Source organism: Nilaparvata lugens, chromosome 6, assembly GCF_014356525.2.
Source record: "Nilaparvata lugens isolate BPH chromosome 6, ASM1435652v1, whole genome shotgun sequence".
NCBI classification, from domain to species: Eukaryota; Metazoa; Arthropoda; class Insecta; order Hemiptera; family Delphacidae; genus Nilaparvata; species Nilaparvata lugens.
This window is the reverse complement of record NC_052509.1, coordinates 38678071-38700023: the sequence shown is the minus strand read 5'-3', so window position 1 is coordinate 38700023 and position 21953 is coordinate 38678071. Positions and strand designations below refer to the sequence as shown.

At 34.5% G+C, this 21953-nt stretch overlaps 2 protein-coding genes across 3 annotated transcripts in view; one reads left to right on the top strand and one right to left on the bottom strand.

The window, feature by feature from the left end:
* Positions 1-21953, bottom strand: part of LOC111049553 (nuclear hormone receptor FTZ-F1-like) — a 242115-nt gene that overhangs the window by 166081 nt on the left and 54081 nt on the right. The gene's annotated exons all lie outside the window — the stretch shown is intronic.
* Positions 14206-15453, top strand: LOC120351913. 2 transcript variants are annotated; one of them, XM_039430758.1, is made up of 2 exons: positions 14206-14482; positions 14962-15453. In XM_039430758.1, exon 2 carries the CDS (start codon positions 15044-15046, stop codon positions 15431-15433), a length of 390 nt encoding a protein of 129 aa, XP_039286692.1. In that variant the 5' UTR covers positions 14206-14482; positions 14962-15043; the 3' UTR covers positions 15434-15453. Both variants share the same exon structure in this region, with proteins under 2 accessions (XP_039286692.1, XP_039286693.1).

Below are 21953 nucleotides of genomic sequence, written 5' to 3'. Positions count from 1 at the left end.
ATCCAAACATAACCTACGATACAGCGGTCTAGTTTCCAACTTTTTAGCAAGAGATAAGAATAGACAGCGGCTAGGGCAACGTAAACATTACTCGTCTAATTTTGTCTAATTGCACTAACTTTTGGCCATTACTTACTGATAACGGAATCAGTTACCGTCAATAAATAATTTCTTTTTGGACTATTAATGATGTTTTATTATCAGCAGCTTTGAAACAGGTGTGAAGGACGAATGAAAAAAAATAGAATAAAATGTGAATATCCTTTATTAGGCGGAATTAGAACTTTCATGTTCTCTCTACCACTCAACCTTGAAAAAAAAATTAAAAATGTATAACTGATACTGCTTATTAGAAAACTGGAAAATATAATAGAAAATTAAGGATAGATGAGAGAATGGAAAAGAGAGAGATGGCAAGAAAATGATGAGAGAGAAAGAGAGCGTGAGAGGAGCAAGTGACGTTTTTTGCGAACGCGATGACCTAATAAACGACTTGAGATCGCGACCTTGCCCCTCTTCTGAGTCCCCCGCACCCCCCGGCTAACCTGGCCGACTTGAGTGTGCCCAGTCACAGTTATGTTGCTAATTGAACCAGTACAGCTAATAATGCAATCATTATTATGGGTGTCGCGTCTCATTCTCAGTCAAGGTTTTGAAAATTATTCATGGTGGTGCCAGATGTAGAGTAAATTTTTTTCTCAACAAGTTAGTAGGCTAACTAAACTGAAATTTACGGTAAAACTGCTACTGGAATCTAAAAAAATTGAATATAATGGATACATTTTTGATAAATTTGGATGCCAATTGTAATAAGAAATGTATAACTGTTTACAAACATTTATTTTGTCTCAAATATAACGATCATACTGCTTTCATTACATAGGAGAGAACTGGGTCACAATATTATTATTTACAAAAATATCTAACCTCATTGCATTTGGAGTGAAATAACTGGAAATTGAAATAACGAGATGGAATATGTGAATGAATGACTGAAATTGAAGATGAAATGTAGGTGAAAAATGAGATGCAGTAATAATTGCATCTCATAGTAATAATGCAGTTTGAATAACAAATGAGTACAGTCAGAGAAAACTTGTTTCATTCTATGGTACAGTATATTAATTGTCAGATACATTTCAGAAACTATAATTTTCCAAGCGTAAAATTCACCAATCCTATGAATTTCATCTAAAACAACAGTTTGTAAGAGGTTATGTTGTTTGCAGAATATCACAGTTGGAAAAATAACAAAAATATTTATGAATATACTTGAATAAAGTATGCTGATGATTTGATTCTGCTTCTCAAAAACTATTTATAATTTTGCATGAAGCTTGAATGCATGATATCAGCTGAAAAGCTTAAAAGCTGGCTGGCATCCACCATGTGGCTCTGGCATCCTGAATAGTGATGAAAGAATCTCACATTTACAGTAAACCAACAGTTTCAATGTTGGATTGCAGGATCTCATAATGGAGGGTGGAGGGTGTACACGATATGGATGTTTTTGATATCAGTATTGAAGACAAATTATCTTGGAAACTTCATCTTCGTAACTTGAAGAACATATTTGTTGTGCTTCAAAATTATTGAAATTTTCCTTGAATGATAATCTCTAATAGATTCATATAGGTTAACAAATAATACCAATATTTTGTTCTTTTTCACCACTTTTTGTATAGGATGGTGTTCTAAAGTGGTTCGTCTGACTCTTATTGAGGTATTTAAAGTACAAAAATGGACTATCAGAGTGATGATTGGAGAGTCAATGACAAATAGTAGTCAGCCCAACTACAAACATTGAAAATTCTGAAAGTTAATACTTCACCCTGTGGTTATATTGTGGAGGCTTTTAACTTTGAGAAGAAAAGCATATTTCTTTAATGTAGCAATGATTTTCACTCATACGACACAAGAAACGTCCATAGGAGTATGTTAAGAGATGAAGAGTCATCGGTGCACCTTCTACAAGCGAAGCATCAGGAAGGAGTTCGGGTGTACAATTGTTCAATATTTTGCCTGAATCCTTGAAGGCCTTCAATGAACATTTGTTCAGAGCTAGATTAAAACAGTTAATTGCAAATTCTTTCTATAGAATGGAAGAGTTTATATGTTATTATTCTGTGTCAGAATTCTTTTTTTACTTTTTAAATTTTTACAAGCTCCAGATCTCCCTGAGGAGATTTACAAGAGGGCAGTGGATGCAATTAAATCTAGCTTTACCGTATGTAAACTGTTCTAGTATGCATATGAACTACCAACATACCACCAAATATATTTATATTTCAGTTCGACCGAACCCCAAATGCGAGTAATCCAGTAGTTTGGAATAAACAATAACAAATTGTAAATAAAAAGTGAAGAACAGTAACTCCATGTAAAGACAAGATTCCTATTTCCTTTATTACAACAATGATAACAAGAGTAGCATCAGTTACGTGTCGGTTACGTTTAAAATTGCGCGCGGTAAGCAGGTAACCTCCAAACCCGAGAGACGCGCATGCGCACACAAAAGCGCAAGTGATTCTTGAAACCAGGTCAGCCTATCGCACAGCACACACACACACACACACACACTCACACACACACATACACACTAGATCGCCAGCGCGCAACAGTGATTCTATCTGGGTCGTGCGGCTATAACGTTCGGCTTCGTTATAACAGAGTCGATCGTACATGTGTGTATGGGTGTACTAGAAAGAGAGATGTAGTATGTGTGATGTGAGTAAGAGAGCGAAAGCAAAACAGAGAAAGAGTGTGAGAAAGAGAAAGAAAAAGAGAGAGAGTGAGATAATCATGACAGTAGCAAATTTTATCTTAGCTTCGGACGATGAGTGTGTGTACGGACGCGCGTAGACACACACATGCACGAATTTTACACAATTTGCCAACAGAAAATTCGGCATAAACAGTCTTATTTTGGAGGAGATTCAGAGTTAATGATAGCCAGCTTCTCTCTGACCAAACACAATTATGTTGCAATGGTTTCAAGTAGGTGTTTCGAAAAAAATGTGAGGTGCTTGGCAATTTTACGATCACAGAAATGAAGAACACACAGATTGAGCATTGAGCATGCAATGATACCCTTGCTCTTTTGCAGAGACGGAGACGGAGTGTCACTATCCGATGTAGGTGTTGGTGGTGGTCTCCATTGAATAATTTTAATTGGAAGGATAATTCAACGCTAGTTGAAAATACAAACTTTCGCAAATTCATCAATAATTTAGTGTAAAATAGAAAGTATCATTTTTAAACACGTATGAAAACTAGCATGAGAAAACATGTTGGAGCACCATTCACATTCAACAAATTTAAATTCATTATTCATAACGCATTAGTACAGAAAAAGTTGATACATCAATATAACTTTACAAATTATAAAATTGCAGTAGTTTGATAATGATGAAAGGTATTAATAAACAGTTTCAAATACTATTTAAACTTTGCATAACATTGTAAGAAATAAAACTGGAGATTCTAAGAGATTGTATTTGGAAACACTATATTTCAATGAACTCCTTACAACAAAATGTTCAAAAAAATATGATCTCACAAATTATGAAATGATTATTTTATCCAATTTCAGTTGGAGTGTCCATCACACTTTCTTTGAAATAGTTGAAATAAATACACTTCATACACAATCATTTTATTACTTCTGTGTGAAACTTTTAGTTGGAAATCAGCCCTTGAATTAATTGGAAAAATTCTATGCGTTACACATTACATTACTTGTGAGTGGAAAAATAGAGAAATAATATTGAAACCACTTTTCATAGATCACCTGCTCATCATAAATCTGAATGATCATAGCAGCACTCAACACTTGAGCAAGTTAGAAACTGGTTTCAAGTAAGCAATAGTACGGGGACAAGGTCTTTACTAAACAGTACAGTACACTCTAATTGGTCGAATGCTCTAACAAGTTTTTAAACCAGCTGTTTTGCTAACTAAATCGTCTTACTTAAGCTATCAACAATAACTAGGTATTTGAGCCACAATAATAACATTAAGGGCTGTATTAATAAACGATTTCTGATAATTGTCTTTGTCAAGCACAGTTTTGTCCCTAGTTACCAAAACCGGAGTTTCAGCTACTAGAATAGTTCCATCAGTGTGTTTTGCTAAGAACTATTTAAAATCGTTTATAAACACGGCCCTAAATTTCATGAGATTCAACGATTATACAGTTATATGTATGGGAACCCTTCAATAAGTTGAAGAATGTTGTAAATATAATACTGTAACTTTCAGGATAAGTTATTGGTCGAGTACTCTACGTTTTGACATACAACTGAATTTCAACCCCCCCCCCCTCATAAGGGAGTGACTTAGGGATTATAGCTAGAATATTTTAAATCTGAACACCCATTCAATCTGTACATCATCTTAAAAAGACTTTTTTAAAACAAGTAAGATGACATCAATAGAAAAGTTCTATGATGTTTGTATCCAAAATGGCGGCTGATTGAAGTTTTAGTTTTTAAAAAAATGAGAGGTAGTAACTCAAATATGTTAAATAATAATATTTTATTTTCCGTAATATTTCATTTGCAAAAATGTAAACACCCATTATGTGGTACATCATTTTGAAGGCCTTTTCAAAATGATGTACCACACAATGGATATTTACATTATAATGTTCGAGTTACAACCCCTCATTTCTTTAAAAACTAAAGCTTCAATCAGCCGCCATTTTGGATACGAGCATCATAGAACATTCCTATTGATGCCATCTTTCTTGTTTTAAAAAAATCCTTTAAAATGATACCACACAAAGTGTGCTTACATTTAAAATATACTAGTTACAACCCCTAAGTCACCCCCTTATGAGGGGTTGAAATTCAGTTGTACGTCAAAAGGTACAGTTTTTGGCCAATAACTTATCCTGAAAGTTACAGTCTATATCTACAACGGTTTCCAACTTATTGAAGGGTTCCCATACATATGAATCACTCTTTATAATGGAAATAATTACATAGAGTTGAAAATGAATGAAAAAATTCAGGAATATTGCTAAAATAAATTACAAATATTCAATAGATTTGTAAACATGTGAACATTTTTTATCCAAATATCATAGACAGAACACACAATAAAGACAATGTATGGATCAACTATTTCTCTATTATTGGTGCATAACTCCATGATTTGACATATCATCATGTCAGGCGTGACATCATGTTTTGTTCAAAATGTTCTATATTCAAAAACAATTGACACATACCATGAAGGGAATAAACAGAAATGTTATAATAGATTGGTTATTCTACGGTAATAGGTAATACCTTCTATTGAGCTTTTGATTGAACCATTTCTTCTCTATAGCCTACTATTCAATTACTTGATACATCATTCATTAACGTTATACTATTATTTTGGAATATCTATATAAATATTAAAATGCTTTATCAACACCTTACAATACAGAATATAATGACTTTCAATTTGTTGACATGGAGAAGAAGTTTGGACAGTAATGTTCCATTTCCACTACAAGGCATATTGTATTGGTGGTGAATTGAGCTTTTATTGACTTGAACTGTTTCGCTAATATAAGTATTCTGTTTTATTAATAAGGTTTCAAGACAAGAAAAGATTTTCGATTTAGGACAGTCTTAAGACTGGAGCAATCTCCATTATCCTCAGTTAGTTGAATGGATAAAAGATCAGCTCTATAGACATAATTCATATTGTCAGTTGGTTTAATGAAAGAAAAACAACAAGAGTGGGGTGTGAGTGTGACAAATACCACACTGATATCTGGGCCAGTGGGTCGACAGTGCACTCCAATAAATCCTGATATAAAATACTTCCATCTACGTGCTATATTGGATGCTGTTATTACTGTAACCTCAGAATCTCAGAGATTGAGCGCAATGAAATAACATTCACGATGATAGACAACATGTTTGACAACAGGAAATTACAGAGTTTTCATTTTCTATATACATCTGTTGAAGTGTCCTAGCTTTCTGAAAAATATTTCCTCTAATAAAATAATACTACTACTGAACATCAGCTTTGAAGGACAATTCATAGATGGAACTTGATGTGTTCAAGTTTAGACGTGGTATGGAAGCAAGATAGAAATTGAGTTCTACGTGAATAGAGATCGAGCCTTAAACAGGCAACTGGTGGCGAAATGAATTTGATTGATCATTTATGAGATGGCAACGAATCAATTGGACTGATCCATCAATAAGAAGAGAAGCTAGCATTGAAATTCCTTAACAAGAAATGAATAGATAAATAGTTCACAAGGGGAATAATATTAATTCATTTTTTTTCATTCACGTGTAGAGCTAGGTACTCAGTATTGATTGAGATTACAAACTAAATAGGATTGAGATTAATTTTTTGAGAATGTATAAGAAGTCCATAGGAGATGACGGAAAAAATTGACATAGAATAAAGAGCAGTAAGTCGATGTTGTGTTAATAGTTTAGTCATGACGTAGTGAAAAGGGCCGTTTAAGGAATAATTTGGAACATGCTAAATTTTCTCGCAATGATTCTGGTGCATTGGATAGCTTAGATACAAAACATTGACCTTCTAGCCCTGATGCTTTTTACAGAGTGCACCAAAAACCTTTGGTTTTTTTTTTGTTTGAAATTTTTGGTTCCTTTTCCAGTTTTCAGCGGTTCTCGCTAAATCGAAAATGAAATAATTCGGAGCTCTCTATTTCTATTGAATTATGTGTTACAATTTTTCGTAACTGATTCAAATTTTTATGGTGTTTCAATAGGAAATACTGAAATCATGTGCATCTGACGGGTGATTCCGATCGAACATGATCTCAGAAACCTATAACAATGGAGTTAATGATTGCTTAGCTGAAAATCGGGTGTTTTTCGAAATAAAAGGAGCATATCATGTGTACCTGGAAATCTATCTGAGATAGAACGGTCTACCTAGTATCAGGTTGTAGAGCACAAAATTACGCCCAAAGGGATTTTGAATCATAGATTTAAATAATGGAAATCAGAAGGTTAGTCGATTACAAATAAAAATTCCTCTAAGTTTCGTTTTTCCATTTGACTCATTTTCGAAAGATTGTAACACGAGAGTTAATGGAGATAGAGAGCTCCGAATTATTCCATTTTATTCAAATTTTTACTATCTAAAAATCTGGTGTGGCGCACTCACACAACTTTCCTTGCCGTTATGAGAATTGATCACCTGACGCTAGTGTACACGCGCATCTCAAGTCTACTATTCAAAGATTTGAGCCAGCTGGTGACAGGGCAATAACGATGAAGACACACGAGGTGTGCTATCTCTTCATAGTGAATCATTTAATAGAATCAACAGTTGCCAACAGTTTGCAATTGGATAATCACATTTTCTCGAATTTCGAGCTTTTTTTCAATTTTAAGTGAAAATGTTACTGAACATTAATTGTAGAAATTCTCATGCTCAATCTATTCCACTCGGAATTTTTTGTTTAAATTGTATCTGAAGCCTGATAATTGAGAATCTAAAATCAAACTTTGCATAGATGGGGCGGAGCTCCAGAAATTTTTACAGATATGGGACTTGTGGCAGTTGATAGAGCTTATCGATGACTATTTCAGGTATAGCTTTAATCAAAATCGTTGGAGCCATTTTCGAGAAAATCGCAAAAAACCCTGTTTTTGACAACATTTTCGCCATTTTAGCCGCCATCTTGAATCGCATTTGATCGAAATTGTTCGTGTCGGATCCTTATATTGTAAGGGCCTTACGTTCCTAATTTCAAGTCATTCCGTTAATTGGGAGATGAGATATCGTGTACACAGACGCACATACACTCATACACACACACACACATACAGACCAATACCCAAAAACCACTTTTTTGGAATCAGGGGACCTTGAAACGTATAGAAATTGGGGTACCTTAATTTTTTTCGGAAAGCAATACTTTCCTTACCTATGGTAATAGGGCAAGGAAAGTAAAAAAGGGAGTGATTTTGCGACCGTTGGCTCGATTTGTAGAAAATAGCAGAAAACTGGGAAAGGAACCGAAAATCGAAGGTTTTTGGGCACTCTGCAAAAATCTCTAGGCTAGAAAATCAACTTTTTTTATTTAAGCGGTTCAATATTCCACAGTACGAAAAAAGTTGCGAATTCGGAGTTTTTCTTGCAAAAAGTACCTGGTGACTGGACTATGTGGGCTTAGCGTTCTAGATTCATATCTTTGCGAAACGCATTCTGCCGTCCATCATGGAAAAAAGTTGAAAAAAGGAAGGTAATATTATAAAGATTTGGTAGATTTACTATCGATAATTGCAGTGCAGTGCACACCTATAAATCGTTCATGGACAGACCATGTTCAAATATATTTGACCGGGCTTGGTGAATCCGGGCGTCAGATAAACAGGATAAACAGAATACAGTGAGATCCTCATAAGAAGGCAGCGCACAGAGAACAGATGGATGTGATGCCACGTTTTTTGAATCATACAACAAATCCCTACATGATATCCGAAACTACGGATTAAGGGTGAGCCTGACTGATCTGAGAAAGTGAACTCTAGAGTAGTCTATTTGGATAAAGCAAGATAGCCAGAGTGGTGACACAACACACACGTCCTTTCAACATCCATCCACTTGACAACAACCAGAGTAGCAGCAAAGTTGTCAGTTGTCCGACAACCGGATAAAGTTGCCGCAACCGCTGGCTCTTATTTCTGATATTCACCATGCTTCTCAAATTCATATTGACGTCATTTTTGCACTGGCAGAAAAATTACAAATTTGAAAATGTTTATTTCAAGATACCTGTAATGTCGAGAAAGTCAATACAAAACTAATTAGCTAGACTGGTCGAAAAAGCATGAGAAATTGAAAAACTAACAAGAGATCCATCGAGAGAGTGAATATAAAACTTGAAGCTTTTAGAAAGCAAAGTAGATAATATCATATCAAAATCAATGACCAAATCAAAATATTCAAATAATTATCAATTTGCATAATCAGACTATGAGACATGACACATGAGGTATGTTTCATAAAAACTATGAGTTCTGTGATAATGTACTGACAAATCATTCAGGATTGATCCATGCATCAAGATCACTTGAAGAATTCGTTGTTCCCAGCTTTTAAACATACCTGGAAAGAAAATATTGATTAGATAATATAAAATAATTTAGAGGTTTTTAAATGAGATGCTTTCATAATCTTCTAGCCTACATTTTAATACTGGAGTAGGAGTATGTGTTATTTCCATGACCTTATGAGTAATTGAGATTTACATTTTTTACAGTTAATTAGGAATAGCTACTATATGGTCCACGCCAACCATTCTAATTTGTTACTCAAAATAAAATCTTGATTGCTCTACAAAGCACTCAGTTGATAGGAAACTTGAAACAATTCAGTATATTTGGAATCGTGTATACCTCATTATTATCAATGTTAAACCCCCTTCAAAAATGTTTACAAATACAAAAATCTGATAAACCATTCAGATAAGCCATTCGTTTTTCGGAATTAAAACGGCGTTTCATTCAGTTAAAATAATTGGATTTTTAAAATTCAGATCAGACTTATAATAAATAAAAACCATCAATCAAATGTAATAACTATATATATACATATATATATTTTTGTGTGGTTGAGAAGTTGATATTGTGGTAATTATTCCTATTAAATTTTTGACAATTTCTCAGTATTTTTATTTAAATAGTATATTTTTGTAGCTATCTACTGAAGATGTCATTTTGAAAAATTGACACAGTCAGTACAACTCAGCCATTTCATTATCAGTTAAATCTCCTGTGCACCATTTCAAGAATGACTGCAAACATGCTCTTTAAAGTAGAAGAGTAGGCGGAAATATCCTAAAAGATAACACAACTAGTTACGAGGAGATGCATACAAATTGCTATGCTACCATAAAATGTTCAGTGACAACAATATTTATGGTACTCTACATTACTAGTATTCATTTCAAAGGACATAATTACAGACCTACGTCGACAAAGGAGTATGGAGTGGCCGTAAAACACGGTCATAAAATGGGTTAAACACAGGCCAAGAGCATGTCTACACGAGAGGGTAGTCGCTGAAAGATAAAGAGAGATACAGTGACATGAAGTAAGTGAGAGGGTAAGATAAACGTTACGTTGAGTGATAACGTTACGGCGAGACAGTAAGATAAGGTAGGAGTAACGCGTCAAATCAGAAAATCAGAGGCCCCCTGCCCGACTGCTACAGTCAGAGTCACTTCAAACTGTCAGCATTACCGTTGGATAATAATAATGCTTCCCTTTCAACCAATGCTGACAAGTATGAATTGAAGCTGTCTGACTGGTCAGTGTGAGAGCGGCCTTGACACAGTCTGCGGCGGATCGTCTGTCCGGATGACACGCAGGTCGCAGTCGATCCTGCAGACTGTGCGCAGACTCTGCACAGAGCAAAACAATATACAAATAACATTTTAATAGATGAAAATCTTGGTAGCCAAGAAGAATATCAAAAATTCATTTTTTCCAATCATAAGATATAATTAATAAATTCAGTCAGTGGCCTCTTATCGAAAACGTATTTTTCGACTTTATCATTAAATTGTGGAAATGTTGTAAATATATATTTCAGCCTGGATAATATAATTATATAATGCTTTTAACATTTGTGTTACATTCATTCATGATGTTTATTTCCACCAACAACAATCAATGAGATCAGTTTGCTGTAATAATCTATACTGGAAGTACTGGATAACAAGAAAAATAATGTATGTACAAGGAATCACTTTATATGATTACTTCAAAACATCAACTGTAAAAACTATGATGTATTTTGAAAGAGAAAAATTATTAAGATAGAAATCTGATATAACTTTTTTTAAATATCAAGTTGAATTCGGGTAAAAAGAAAAGTTCTGGTGGAATAACATGAGTTGACTTCAGTTCAACTGCGAGTTCAATACATGGAAGTGAGTGTGTTCAGAATATGTTGACTAGTAATCGATATTACTGTATTTTAATAGTATCGATGGAGTCTTTTCAATTACAGTTTACAGTAAGAACTTTAATTAGGATGATTAACTTACGATAATTATATTGTTCGGGAATTTTCAATTACAGTATCAATATCAACTGGAATTTAATTCTGAATGATTTATCGAAAATAGCTTAATAACTCGATATGGTGTTTGTTTATTTCCTAGTGAATTATGTGTAGAGTGATATTATTCCACGAATGAGTTTCTTCTACACAAATTTCTTTCAAAATAAATTCCTTTAAACGAATAACAAATAAATTGGCCTAAAATATCGGCTCACGAATAGAACATTTAAAATCGAACAAGAAATTTTCACAAATAGGTCTTTGGTAACTATAAAAGAGATCTACACGGTAAGGATTTCAAAAGGGAAGTGCTGCTCTTTTCTCTAAGCTTTTAGGCTAGACCTTGCTTCTCTGAATCTCAATGTAATAATTTGCATAAAAATTTGCCATTGGTAGAACGCTTGTGACGTAAACATGACGTCAGTGGCAAGTAGTAGAATACAATTCCTTTAATTACAATAATATTTAATTTATGTAATTCTTAAAACTGCTTAATCTTCTAGACATAGTTCCTCTCATACAATGTACACGTGCTAGTGTAACTGATAAGGCAGGTTAGTGTCTGATAATAGATTAACATGTGTTGCTTTCAAACGATCACCGTCTTGGTGCTATTTCTATGCACTGTGATTGGCTTAGACCTGCCATAGAGATTTAATTACCATGTGGTTCAGTTGAATTAAATTATTAATAAATTAATATTCTTGTACAATTTTTATTAGGTTTGAGATTGTTATAAATAATTTCTGCCATTTTATCAATAATATAATTTCATGCTATGACCTATTTAGTTACAATAAGACCTGACGTATAATATAATTTCTTAAATAATAAATAATTTCAACGATAACACATACATTTTATTTTTTTTTTATTGAAATTCTCGATCCTTTATGGATAGTTTTGATTTTTAGAGATGGTATTATATCTTACGTGAAGCCAGCGTGACATTTGACAATGCTTTGAATCAGTCAGCTGCGTTCGAACTGTTTTAAAAACATCTGATCGATAGTAAACAAAGTGTAACCTCAAAATCAGTGAGCGATTCATAAATAATTTGTGCTTTATTTGCAAAATAATTATAATTTTATTGAATAATTTTCCTAGAAAAATATTCAGTACAGAACGGTACTCTTATCTAATATACAGTTATTGATAAGTAAGCTTTATCGCTCGGTCGCTAACTATTCCTTTAGCAAATTCTTTCATTTTAAAAGGTAATCACAATTTTTTCTCTCTTTTCATGAGATCTATTTGAAAAATTCATCACACAAAAGCCCCCAGGATATTTTAAATAGGTAATTGTGAGACGAGTCGAAACAATGACTATTTGAAAAATCCGATATTGTGATGAATACACTATTTCATCTCCTTACTTCTACGAAAACTCAACACTTAACACTAAAAACAATATATCGTGCACTTTTGGCTACGAAAAATAAATAATTGATTGTTCCTTCCATTGGATACAATCGAAATACAATAATTAATGAGGTCCCTTTGGATCCTTCATTAAAACAACTCCACAACTTCCATTCACGGGTGGCTTATGAGCAGACCCATAACTATAACAAATATACAAGATTTCACATATTACTTCTTAAGATTTGAACAGTATTTGCAACAAATATAGACTTTCATCATTTTTTCATAGTTATTACAGGTTTCGACTCTTTATTCTGGCTTTTACATAAATTGGGTGAGAGTGTGATTTTACTTCGGTGACTTGACAATCGTCTACCGTTTGACTCGAGCAATTCCTTATTTGCGCTTAGTACGTTGTGTACAAACAGGGTTACACTTGAAATGGCTTTTTTGATTTTTATCAATGTTGGTTACAAATATTAAGTCCTTAAGATTATATTTATCAATTTGAATTACAATTCATGATCTTTTGATGCAACAGTAATAAATTTCACATTTGAAGGTAAGAATTTCATTTTCTTTGGAGTTTTTTAGAGATACATTCATATAACACAGAACATGCGCATTTCGTGCAAATTAACATAAATATATATTTTTGGTTGCGTTTTTTTACTTATAATTTCACATTAAATAATAGATTATAACATTTAACAACGATATTGCTTTGATTCATAATGATTTATTCTGTGATTTCGCACACATTGGCTGGGATGACGAAGAAAATTATCGAACAGGCTTGGTTCTGAATAGATTTTTCTAGTGATTCTGTATTTCAAGGTTAGATTTACACATTTTTTCAAATAAACTTTGTTTATTTTCTTTCCTCCTATTCACTACTAATTTCATGTTATTTCTAATTCATAATTATTTTCTGTGGATACTATAATTCTTGTTTCTATTTTTCAGTTGTGCAGATGATATTAGACGGTTGTTTCGGTGATGACTGTAGCACGAGACTGATGGCTTGATCAGGTTGGTAAATTTTTAAAGTTGTTTCGTAGTTTTATTTTCTTCTGTTATTAAAGTTGATAATAAGTTCTTCATTTGATGTGGATTTATAATATTTTCCTCATTAGCTGAGATGCGGCGAAGTTTAGGTTATGTTGATTAGGCTGCAGTAGAAAGATGCTAGTCTGCAAAGATATGATTCGGTGAGTAGGCTGTGACCATAAAAAGTTTGATGATTCGTATAATTCACGAACGTAGTTTCCAGTTAATTAAAACATTATTCCTTCCTCAAGCCCCCATCTAAATTTGATTTCGGTATTGTTCCAAGTTTCCATTCCAATTTGCAACTATCCGTTTTATCAAACTTGGCTTAAAACGAATGTGCCGGTGGTGTAGATCATTTCTTACAAACTCGTTTCCTCTTTGTTGGCCGGTGACATGCAGTTTGATCTTTTTAAACCTGACATGCCGGTGGTGTCTGTGGGTTCTTTCAGATAATCCTTTTCTTTTTTGCATGCCGGTGTACAGTTTGTTTGATTTCAACCGGACATGACTGCGGTGTGAATAGATTCTTCTTAATATTGTTTTCCTTTTTTCTTGAGTGCTGGTAAAAGATTTGATGTAGGATTTCAGCCTAACATGACGGCGATGTAGATAAATTTTTCTTGAGACCATTTTTCTTTTCCGTGGAGCTGCTATTTTACTTGTGTGTTGTTTTGATTTAGAGGTTTTTATTTTCAGTTGTGATTTCAATTTGTTGTGGGTTTTTATTTGTCTTCTATTGTTTAGCGAATTATTCTCATGAGTGCTGGGTTTATATGTTGCAGGTGCTGTTCTCGGTGGATGGGGAATACGTGCGGTCGGCGGTCCGGGCTGCTCTTCAACTTGGCGGGCAACGTCCTTGAACTCCTGATGTCCGACGCGCGGGGGTACGAGCTGTCCCTCTATGCCATGAATGTCGACCTTGGCCTGGCGGGTGATGTCGGCTGGTCCCTCTCGGCGTTCTGCGGGGTGCGGCGCGACTTCAGTCTTGATGTTCTCGGTGGGTTGGTTTTCCATACACGTTTCACGTTTGCTTGTCTGTTTTATGGCCTCTCCTTCGAGTATGTTTGCTTCTGCATGCATGGGCTCAGTCTCTGGTCCACTATTGATTTCCATTGCATGACACTTCCCCTCAATTTGTCGTGTTACCGTCCTGCTTTCTTCCACTGCTCCCTTCGACTGTTGATCCAATTTCTCAAAACTCTGTTCATACCTTCCCTTTAGTTTTTCATTTGCTTGTTTGGCATCTGTAATCATATTGTTTAGTGTTTCATTTATTTGTTTCTTTTCTTTCTTTACCTCTTGAATTTCCTTCTTTAATTCTTCTCTTGCTTGTTTGTTGTCTTCCCTTAGTTCTTCTCTTGCTTGTTTGGCTGCTTCCCTTGCCTGTCGGACTTCTTTCCCCCACTGTTGGGTTTTCTTACTCAGATTGTTTATTGCTTCATTTGTTTGTTCATTCATCTTGGTTATTGCTTTCAGGAGGGTGTCCATATCCATTGCGGGATCGGGTGTATGCCTAACGGTTATCTTCTGGTTTTTTATCCGAGCGACGGTACGAGAAATGGGAGTTCCTGTCTCTGGGGCATCGTCGTCCGTATGCTCTCCCGATGTTTCGTCCTCCGGCTCTTGGGCTACCAACGGATCTTCCACTAGAATGCAGCTCTCCTCCACCTGTGTCGAAGATAAATCATCCAGTACATTGGGATGGAAATCGGCGGATGCGGTGGCGGATGCGGATGGCGGCGAACAACCGGGTGATATGTCCTCGGTGTCCGACAGACTTGGATTGACCTGGTCGTTTCCTGCCATGGTTTGTGAGAAAATAATGCGACGAACGTGCGCGGCGAATAAAAAACGTGAAAGTGTTGAGATATACAAAATAATTAATAAGAAATCCAATAGAAATTGCTATAGCTTCGTAGTGAGTGAAATACAGAAAAAAGTGGTTTAACAATGTGCTCAGTGATAAAATGAGTCAAGTTAGCAATATCGTTAACATAAAAAATGACACGAACATACAGGATACACAGTGAACACTTATGCGGTAATACAGGTACGCCTCTTATAATTTATTATTACTATTATTATAAATATTTTATTCTTATAATTTCTTGCCGCAATTATATATAGGGCTAGTATTCTTCGCAAAATTTTATATAAAAGCAGTGATACTCTGCTTAAATTATTCCGCAATATATCCGTGATTTAATTTTACTTCCCTCCTTATGTTTTAAAAACTTTAAAAAATGTAAATAACTTCAATCCTCTTTTCTGTAAATTTTTATAAATTGTTTCAATATAGACCTAATATTCTTCAAATAATATGACCTTTCTTATGATATCTCTTATACCTATGACTTATAGTATGACCAATTTTCGAATAACACGATAATAAAATTCTGAGTTCGATTTTTTCTCTAAAAATTCATCAATCGATAAATTTCTTTTCTGTTCAAAAATTGGGTATGGTACTTCTTGTTATTTTATATAACAGTGAACAGTTAATATTAAATTCGAAAAAATTCACAACCATAAATTTTTCAAAAAATTTTCCCGTTGTCAGCGCTATAGTATACTGAGCAACTAAATAATCCTCGTAGTCGATTATCCACCTTTTCAATGCCCCACGTTGGGCGCCAAAATCATGTGAAGCTCTTCCTGGGGGAGTCACTCTCACCTCCAAGGATAGGACAACACACGTAGGATGATGTAATGCTGTATTTAAATGCCTCACGTTGGGCCGGCAAATCATGTGGTGCGTTTTTTAACGGCTTCACACATGTAGAGTGAATCTTGTACTGAGTCAATGGTGTAGCGGCTATAAATTTTGTAATTGCGTGCGTGGACGCTGAGTGAACACCAGACTGATTGACTCACTACAAGACTCAATACAATTGTCGGAATCGCGGGAGGCCTAAACGCTCGCTCACCCTTGATTCTTCTAATGACAAATTGTATAGTGATGAAATTTTTATAAGCAGTGTAGCGATCGCTAAACACTGAAGACGGATACCTTAAAATTATTACCTGTGAAGAATGAGCATACAAAATCATACAGGTCGAGCAAAAATCCCGATGTAGCTAATTTACGGGACTGCGTCTCTAATAAGTTCTGAAGGATTAAAAAATACGGTATTTGAACCAAATATCGTTCAGAATATACTTCGAGAACAGAGTCTTGTCGGGTTTTAAGCTCTATTGTAGGAATTTATATGATCTATGGCTGCATCTGCTGTACAATTGATGTGTTCGCTCCAAAGTCGATCGAAGGTTTTTGGGCACTCTGCAAGAATCTCTAGGCTAGAAAATCAACTTTTTTTATTTAAGCGGTTCAATATTCCACAGTACGAAAAAAGTTGCGAATTCGGAGTTTTTCTTGCAAAAAGTACCTGGTGACTGGACTATGTGGGCTTAGCGTTCTAGATTCATATCTTTGCGAAACGCATTCTGCCGTCCATCATGGAAAAAAGTTGAAAAAAAGGAAGGTAATATTATAAAGATTTGGTAGATTTACTATCGATAATTGCAGTGCACACCGTCCTATAAATCGTTCATGGACAGACCATGTTCAAATATATTTGACCGGGTTTGGTGAATCCGGGCGTCAGATAAACAGGATAAACAGAATACAGTGAGATACTCATAACAAGGCAGCGCACAGAGAACAGATGGATGTGATGCCACGTTTTTTGAATCATACAACAAATCCCTACATGATATCCGAAACTACGGATTAAGGGTGAGCCTGACTGATCTGAGAAAGTGAACTCTAGAGTAGTCTATTTGGATAAAGCAAGATAGCCAGAGTGGTGACACAACACACACGTCCTTTCAACATCCATCCACTTGACAACAACCAGAGTAGCAGCAAAGTTGTCAGTTGTCCGACAACCGGATAAAGTTGCCGCAACCGCTGGCTCTTATTTCTGATATTCACCATGCTTCTCAAATTCATATTGACTTCATTTTTGCACTGGCAGAAAAATTACAAATTTGAAAATGTTTATTTCAAGATACCTGTAATGTCGAGAGAGTCAATACAAAACTAATTAGTTAGACTGGTCGAAAAAGCATGAGAAATTGAAAAACTAACAAGAGATCCATCGAGAGAGTGAATATAAAACTTGAAGCTTTTAGAAAGCAAAGTAGATAATATCATATCAAAATCAATGACCAAATCAAAATATTCAAATAATTATCAATTTGCATAATCAGACTATGAGACATGACACATGAGGTATGTTTCATAAAAACTATGAGTTCTGTGATAATGTACTGACAAATCATTCAGGATTGATCCATGCATCAAGATCACTTGAAGAATTCGTTGTTCCCAGCTTTTAAACATACCTGGAAAGAAAATATTTGATTAGATAATATAAAATAATTTAGAGGTTTTTAAATGAGATGCTTTCATAATCTTCTAGCCTACATTTTAATACTGGAGTAGGAGTATGTGTTATTTCCATGACCTTATGAGTAATTGAGATTTACATTTTTTTACAGTTAATTAGGAATAGCTACTATATGGTCCACGCCAACCATTCTAATTTGTTACTCAAAATAAAATCTTGATTGCTCTACAAAGCACTCAGTTGATAGGAAACTTGAAACAATTCAGTATATTTGGAATCGTGTATACCTCATTATTATCAATGTTAAACCCCCTTCAAAAATGTTTACAAATACAAAAATCTGATAAACCATTCAGATAAGCCATTCGTTTTTCGGAATTAAAACGGCGTTTCATTCAGTTAAAATAATTGGATTTTTAAAATTCAGATCAGACTTATAATAAATAAAAACCATCAATCAAATGTAATAACTATATATATACATATATATATTTTTGTGTGGTTGAGAAGTTGATATTGTGGTAATTATTCCTATTAAATTTTTGACAATTTCTCAGTATTTTTATTTAAATAGTATATTTTTGTAGCTATCTACTGAAGATGTCATTTTGAAAAATTGACACAGTCAGTACAACTCAGCCATTTCATTATCAGTTAAATCTCCTGTGCACCATTTCAAGAATGACTGCAAACATGCTCTTTAAAGTAGAAGAGTAGGCGGAAATATCCTAAAAGATAACACAACTAGTTACGAGGAGATGCATACAAATTGCTATGCTACCATACAATGTTCAGTGACAACAATATTTATGGTACTCTACATTACTAGTATTCATTTCAAAGGACATAATTACAGACCTACGTCGACAAAGGAGTATGGAGTGGCCGTAAAACACGGTCATAAAATGGGTTAAACACAGGCCAAGAGCATGTCTACACGAGAGGGTAGTCGCTGAAAGATAAAGAGAGATACAGTGACATGAAGTAAGTGAGAGGGTAAGATAAACGTTACGTTGAGTGATAACGTTACGGCGAGACAGTAAGATAAGGTAGGAGTAACGCGTCAAATCAGAAAATCAGAGGCCCCCTGCCTGCACCTACTGCCTGCACCTACAGTCAGAGTCACTTCAAACTGTCAGCATTACCGTTGGATAATAATAATGCTTCCCATTCGACCAATGCTGACAAGTATGAATTGAAGCTATCTGACTGGTCAGTGTGAGAGCGGCCTTGACACAGTCTGCGGCGGATCGTCTGTCCGGATGACACGCAGGTCGCAGTCGATCCTGCAGACTGTGCGCAGACTCTGCACGGAGGAAAACAATATTATACAAATAACATTTTAATAGATGAAAATCTTGGTAGCCAAGAAGAATATCAAAAATTCATTTTTTCCAATCATAAGATATAATTAAGAAATTCAGTCAGTGGCCTCTTATCGAAAACGTATTTTTCGACTTTATCATTAAATTGTGGAAATGTTGTAAATATATATTTCAGCCTGGATAATATAATTATATAATGCTTTTAACATTTGTGTTACATTCATTCATGATGTTTATTTCCACCAACAACAATCAATGAGATCAGTTTGCTGTAATAATCTATACTGGAAGTACTGGATAACAAGAAAAATAATGTATGTACAAGGAATCACTTTATATGATTACTTCAAAACATCAACTGTAAAAACTATGATGTATTTTGAAAGAGAAAAATTATTAAGATAGAAATCTGATATAACTTTTTTTAAATATCAAGTTGAATTCGGGTAAAAAGAAAAGTTCTGGTGGAATAACATGAGTTGACTTCAGTTCAACTGCGAGTTCAATACATGGAAGTGAGTGTGTTCAGAATATGTTGACTAGTAATCGATATTACTGTATTTTAATAGTATCGATGGAGTCTTTTCAATTACAGTTTACAGTAAGAACTTTAATTAGGATGATTAACTTACGATAATTATATTGTTCGGGAATTTTCAATTACAGTATCAATATCAACTGGAATTTAATTCTGAATGATTTATCGAAAATAGCTTAATAACTCGATATGGTGTTTGTTTATTTCCTAGTGAATTATGTGTAGAGTGATATTATTCCACGAATGAGTTTCTTCTACACAAATTTCTTTCAAAATAAATTCCTTTAAAAGAAAAAAAAAGAAAATTAGACGAAAGATTCCAAGGCTGCATACTTGACAAGCTGAATTCTAAAGGCATTCTTCAAGATATTATCAAATACTTGGAAGGGTGTCTAGGGTATTCAACAGATGACAACATAATTACATTGTTTTAGATAATCAACTTTTTGAGGACTGTTGCCTGAGGGGGTAGAGATTAAATCACATACTGTATCATGAGAAGTGGCAAGGAGGGGGAAGTCACTGGTTATGAGCATTTGAGTTACCAGTTACAGCAAGCAATGGCATTGAACGATGACATAAATAAAATGAAGACAAATGCAGGTAATATAGAAACACCGTCAGTCAGCCAACCAACCTGAAGAGAGCTGAAAAGGACCGCAACAACCAGGCCAAGGACTACCTCTCTCACTCTCACTCACTCACTCTCTCTCTTTTTTATCATTACTTGTCTCTCTTCTACAAGTTTCATGCCTTCTATCACCGGCATCTGCGAATTTTAATTCTTTCTATTTCTACTACTCAATTTTTTCATCTAGTTTTGTTATTTTTCCTTCATCATTCCATTTTATATTTTTTCCAATCTCTAAATTTTCACAATGTTAATCCTAAACTATTAATATTGTTGTCCTCTTCCATGATTAATTTAATATTAATACTCTTTTGCTTACATTATAGTCCAGTCAAATGGTCGTTTTTCAGGAAACAGCCCCGAAAGAATTTTTCTCGACGGTTCTATAAGTATTTTGGGGCGCTGAATTCGAATCTGAAATTTGCTGACACGCCAGAGGGCGGCTTCACCCCTAAAACCCGCAAAATTTCGGACTTTTTTCAATTTTCCCATTTTATCTCGTGAACCTTAAGTTTCTCAAGAAAAATCATTCTCGACAAAATTAAAGAGAATAAGATTTACAATAAATTGTGTGGTCGCGCAGGATTCTACCATTTTTGGTTCAGGAGCTACAAATTTTCAAAAAAGGGGTATTTTTTAAGGGGTTTTCAAAATTATGCAAACCTACCACTTCTACCCTATACAACATGGATATTTTCCTAGTATAGATAAAAAATCACACATCACGTGAAAGAACAATTCATTATGAACAGGATTCTTTAGAAATTTTCGAATTTAGTAGGGGTGGGAGGGGGGATATACCCAAAAATAGAAAATCATGTCCTACAGCCAAAATACAAATTTTTCATTATAATACCTTTTCAAGGCCTTCCTAACAAAAAAGTACAAACTTTTTCTGAAATCATCTCACGCGGCCTTTTTTCTATGAGAATCACCCGTTAGAAACATTTAATTTCAGTATTTCCTAGTGGGGGGTACGTCATAAGGATACGTCAAGGATCAAAACTTTAAACAATTATAACTTTTAACAGAATGATCATATCTCCTCGTACTACAGCTCATTCTACTCAGCTCATCAAGGCGGTTCAAAATCATGTATCATAATTGAAATTTGATGAGAAAATAAAAAAATCCACTTTTAGTGTATTTTAGCCCCTATTTAAATACACAGAAAATTGGCCAATTTCTATATTCAAAACTGTGTATCTCGGTAACTCGGAATGATAAAAAATGGTACTTGGTCTTGATTAAAGAACAGAATCTTCTCTTTCATGTGAGGTGAAAAAATTTTGTAAAAAATCGTGAGGTAAGATACGTTCGATTCAAAAAATCAAGAAATTTGCGATATTTTCCTCATTTTCACAGTCTCGACAGTTTTTCGATAATAAACAGTCATGCAAGATTGGTTTAAGGCAACGTAGCTTATAGAACATGTAATTTTCTTCCATTTGAGACCAATCGCAAGTTTCTATCATTATCATGTATTTTAGAGACTCTTGAATAACAGAAAAAATGATTTTTCTTGAGAAACTTGAGGTTCACGAGATAAAATGGGAAAATTGAAAAAAGTCCGAATATTTGGGGGTTTTGGGGGTGAAGCCGCCCTCTGGCGTTTCAGCAAA

Bases quoted from the DNA above. Each gene is read 5' to 3' on its own strand.
- LOC120351913 (XM_039430758.1), top strand. From the start codon at position 15,044: ATGGGAGTTCCTGTCTCTGGGGCATCGTCGTCCGTATGCTCTCCCGAT.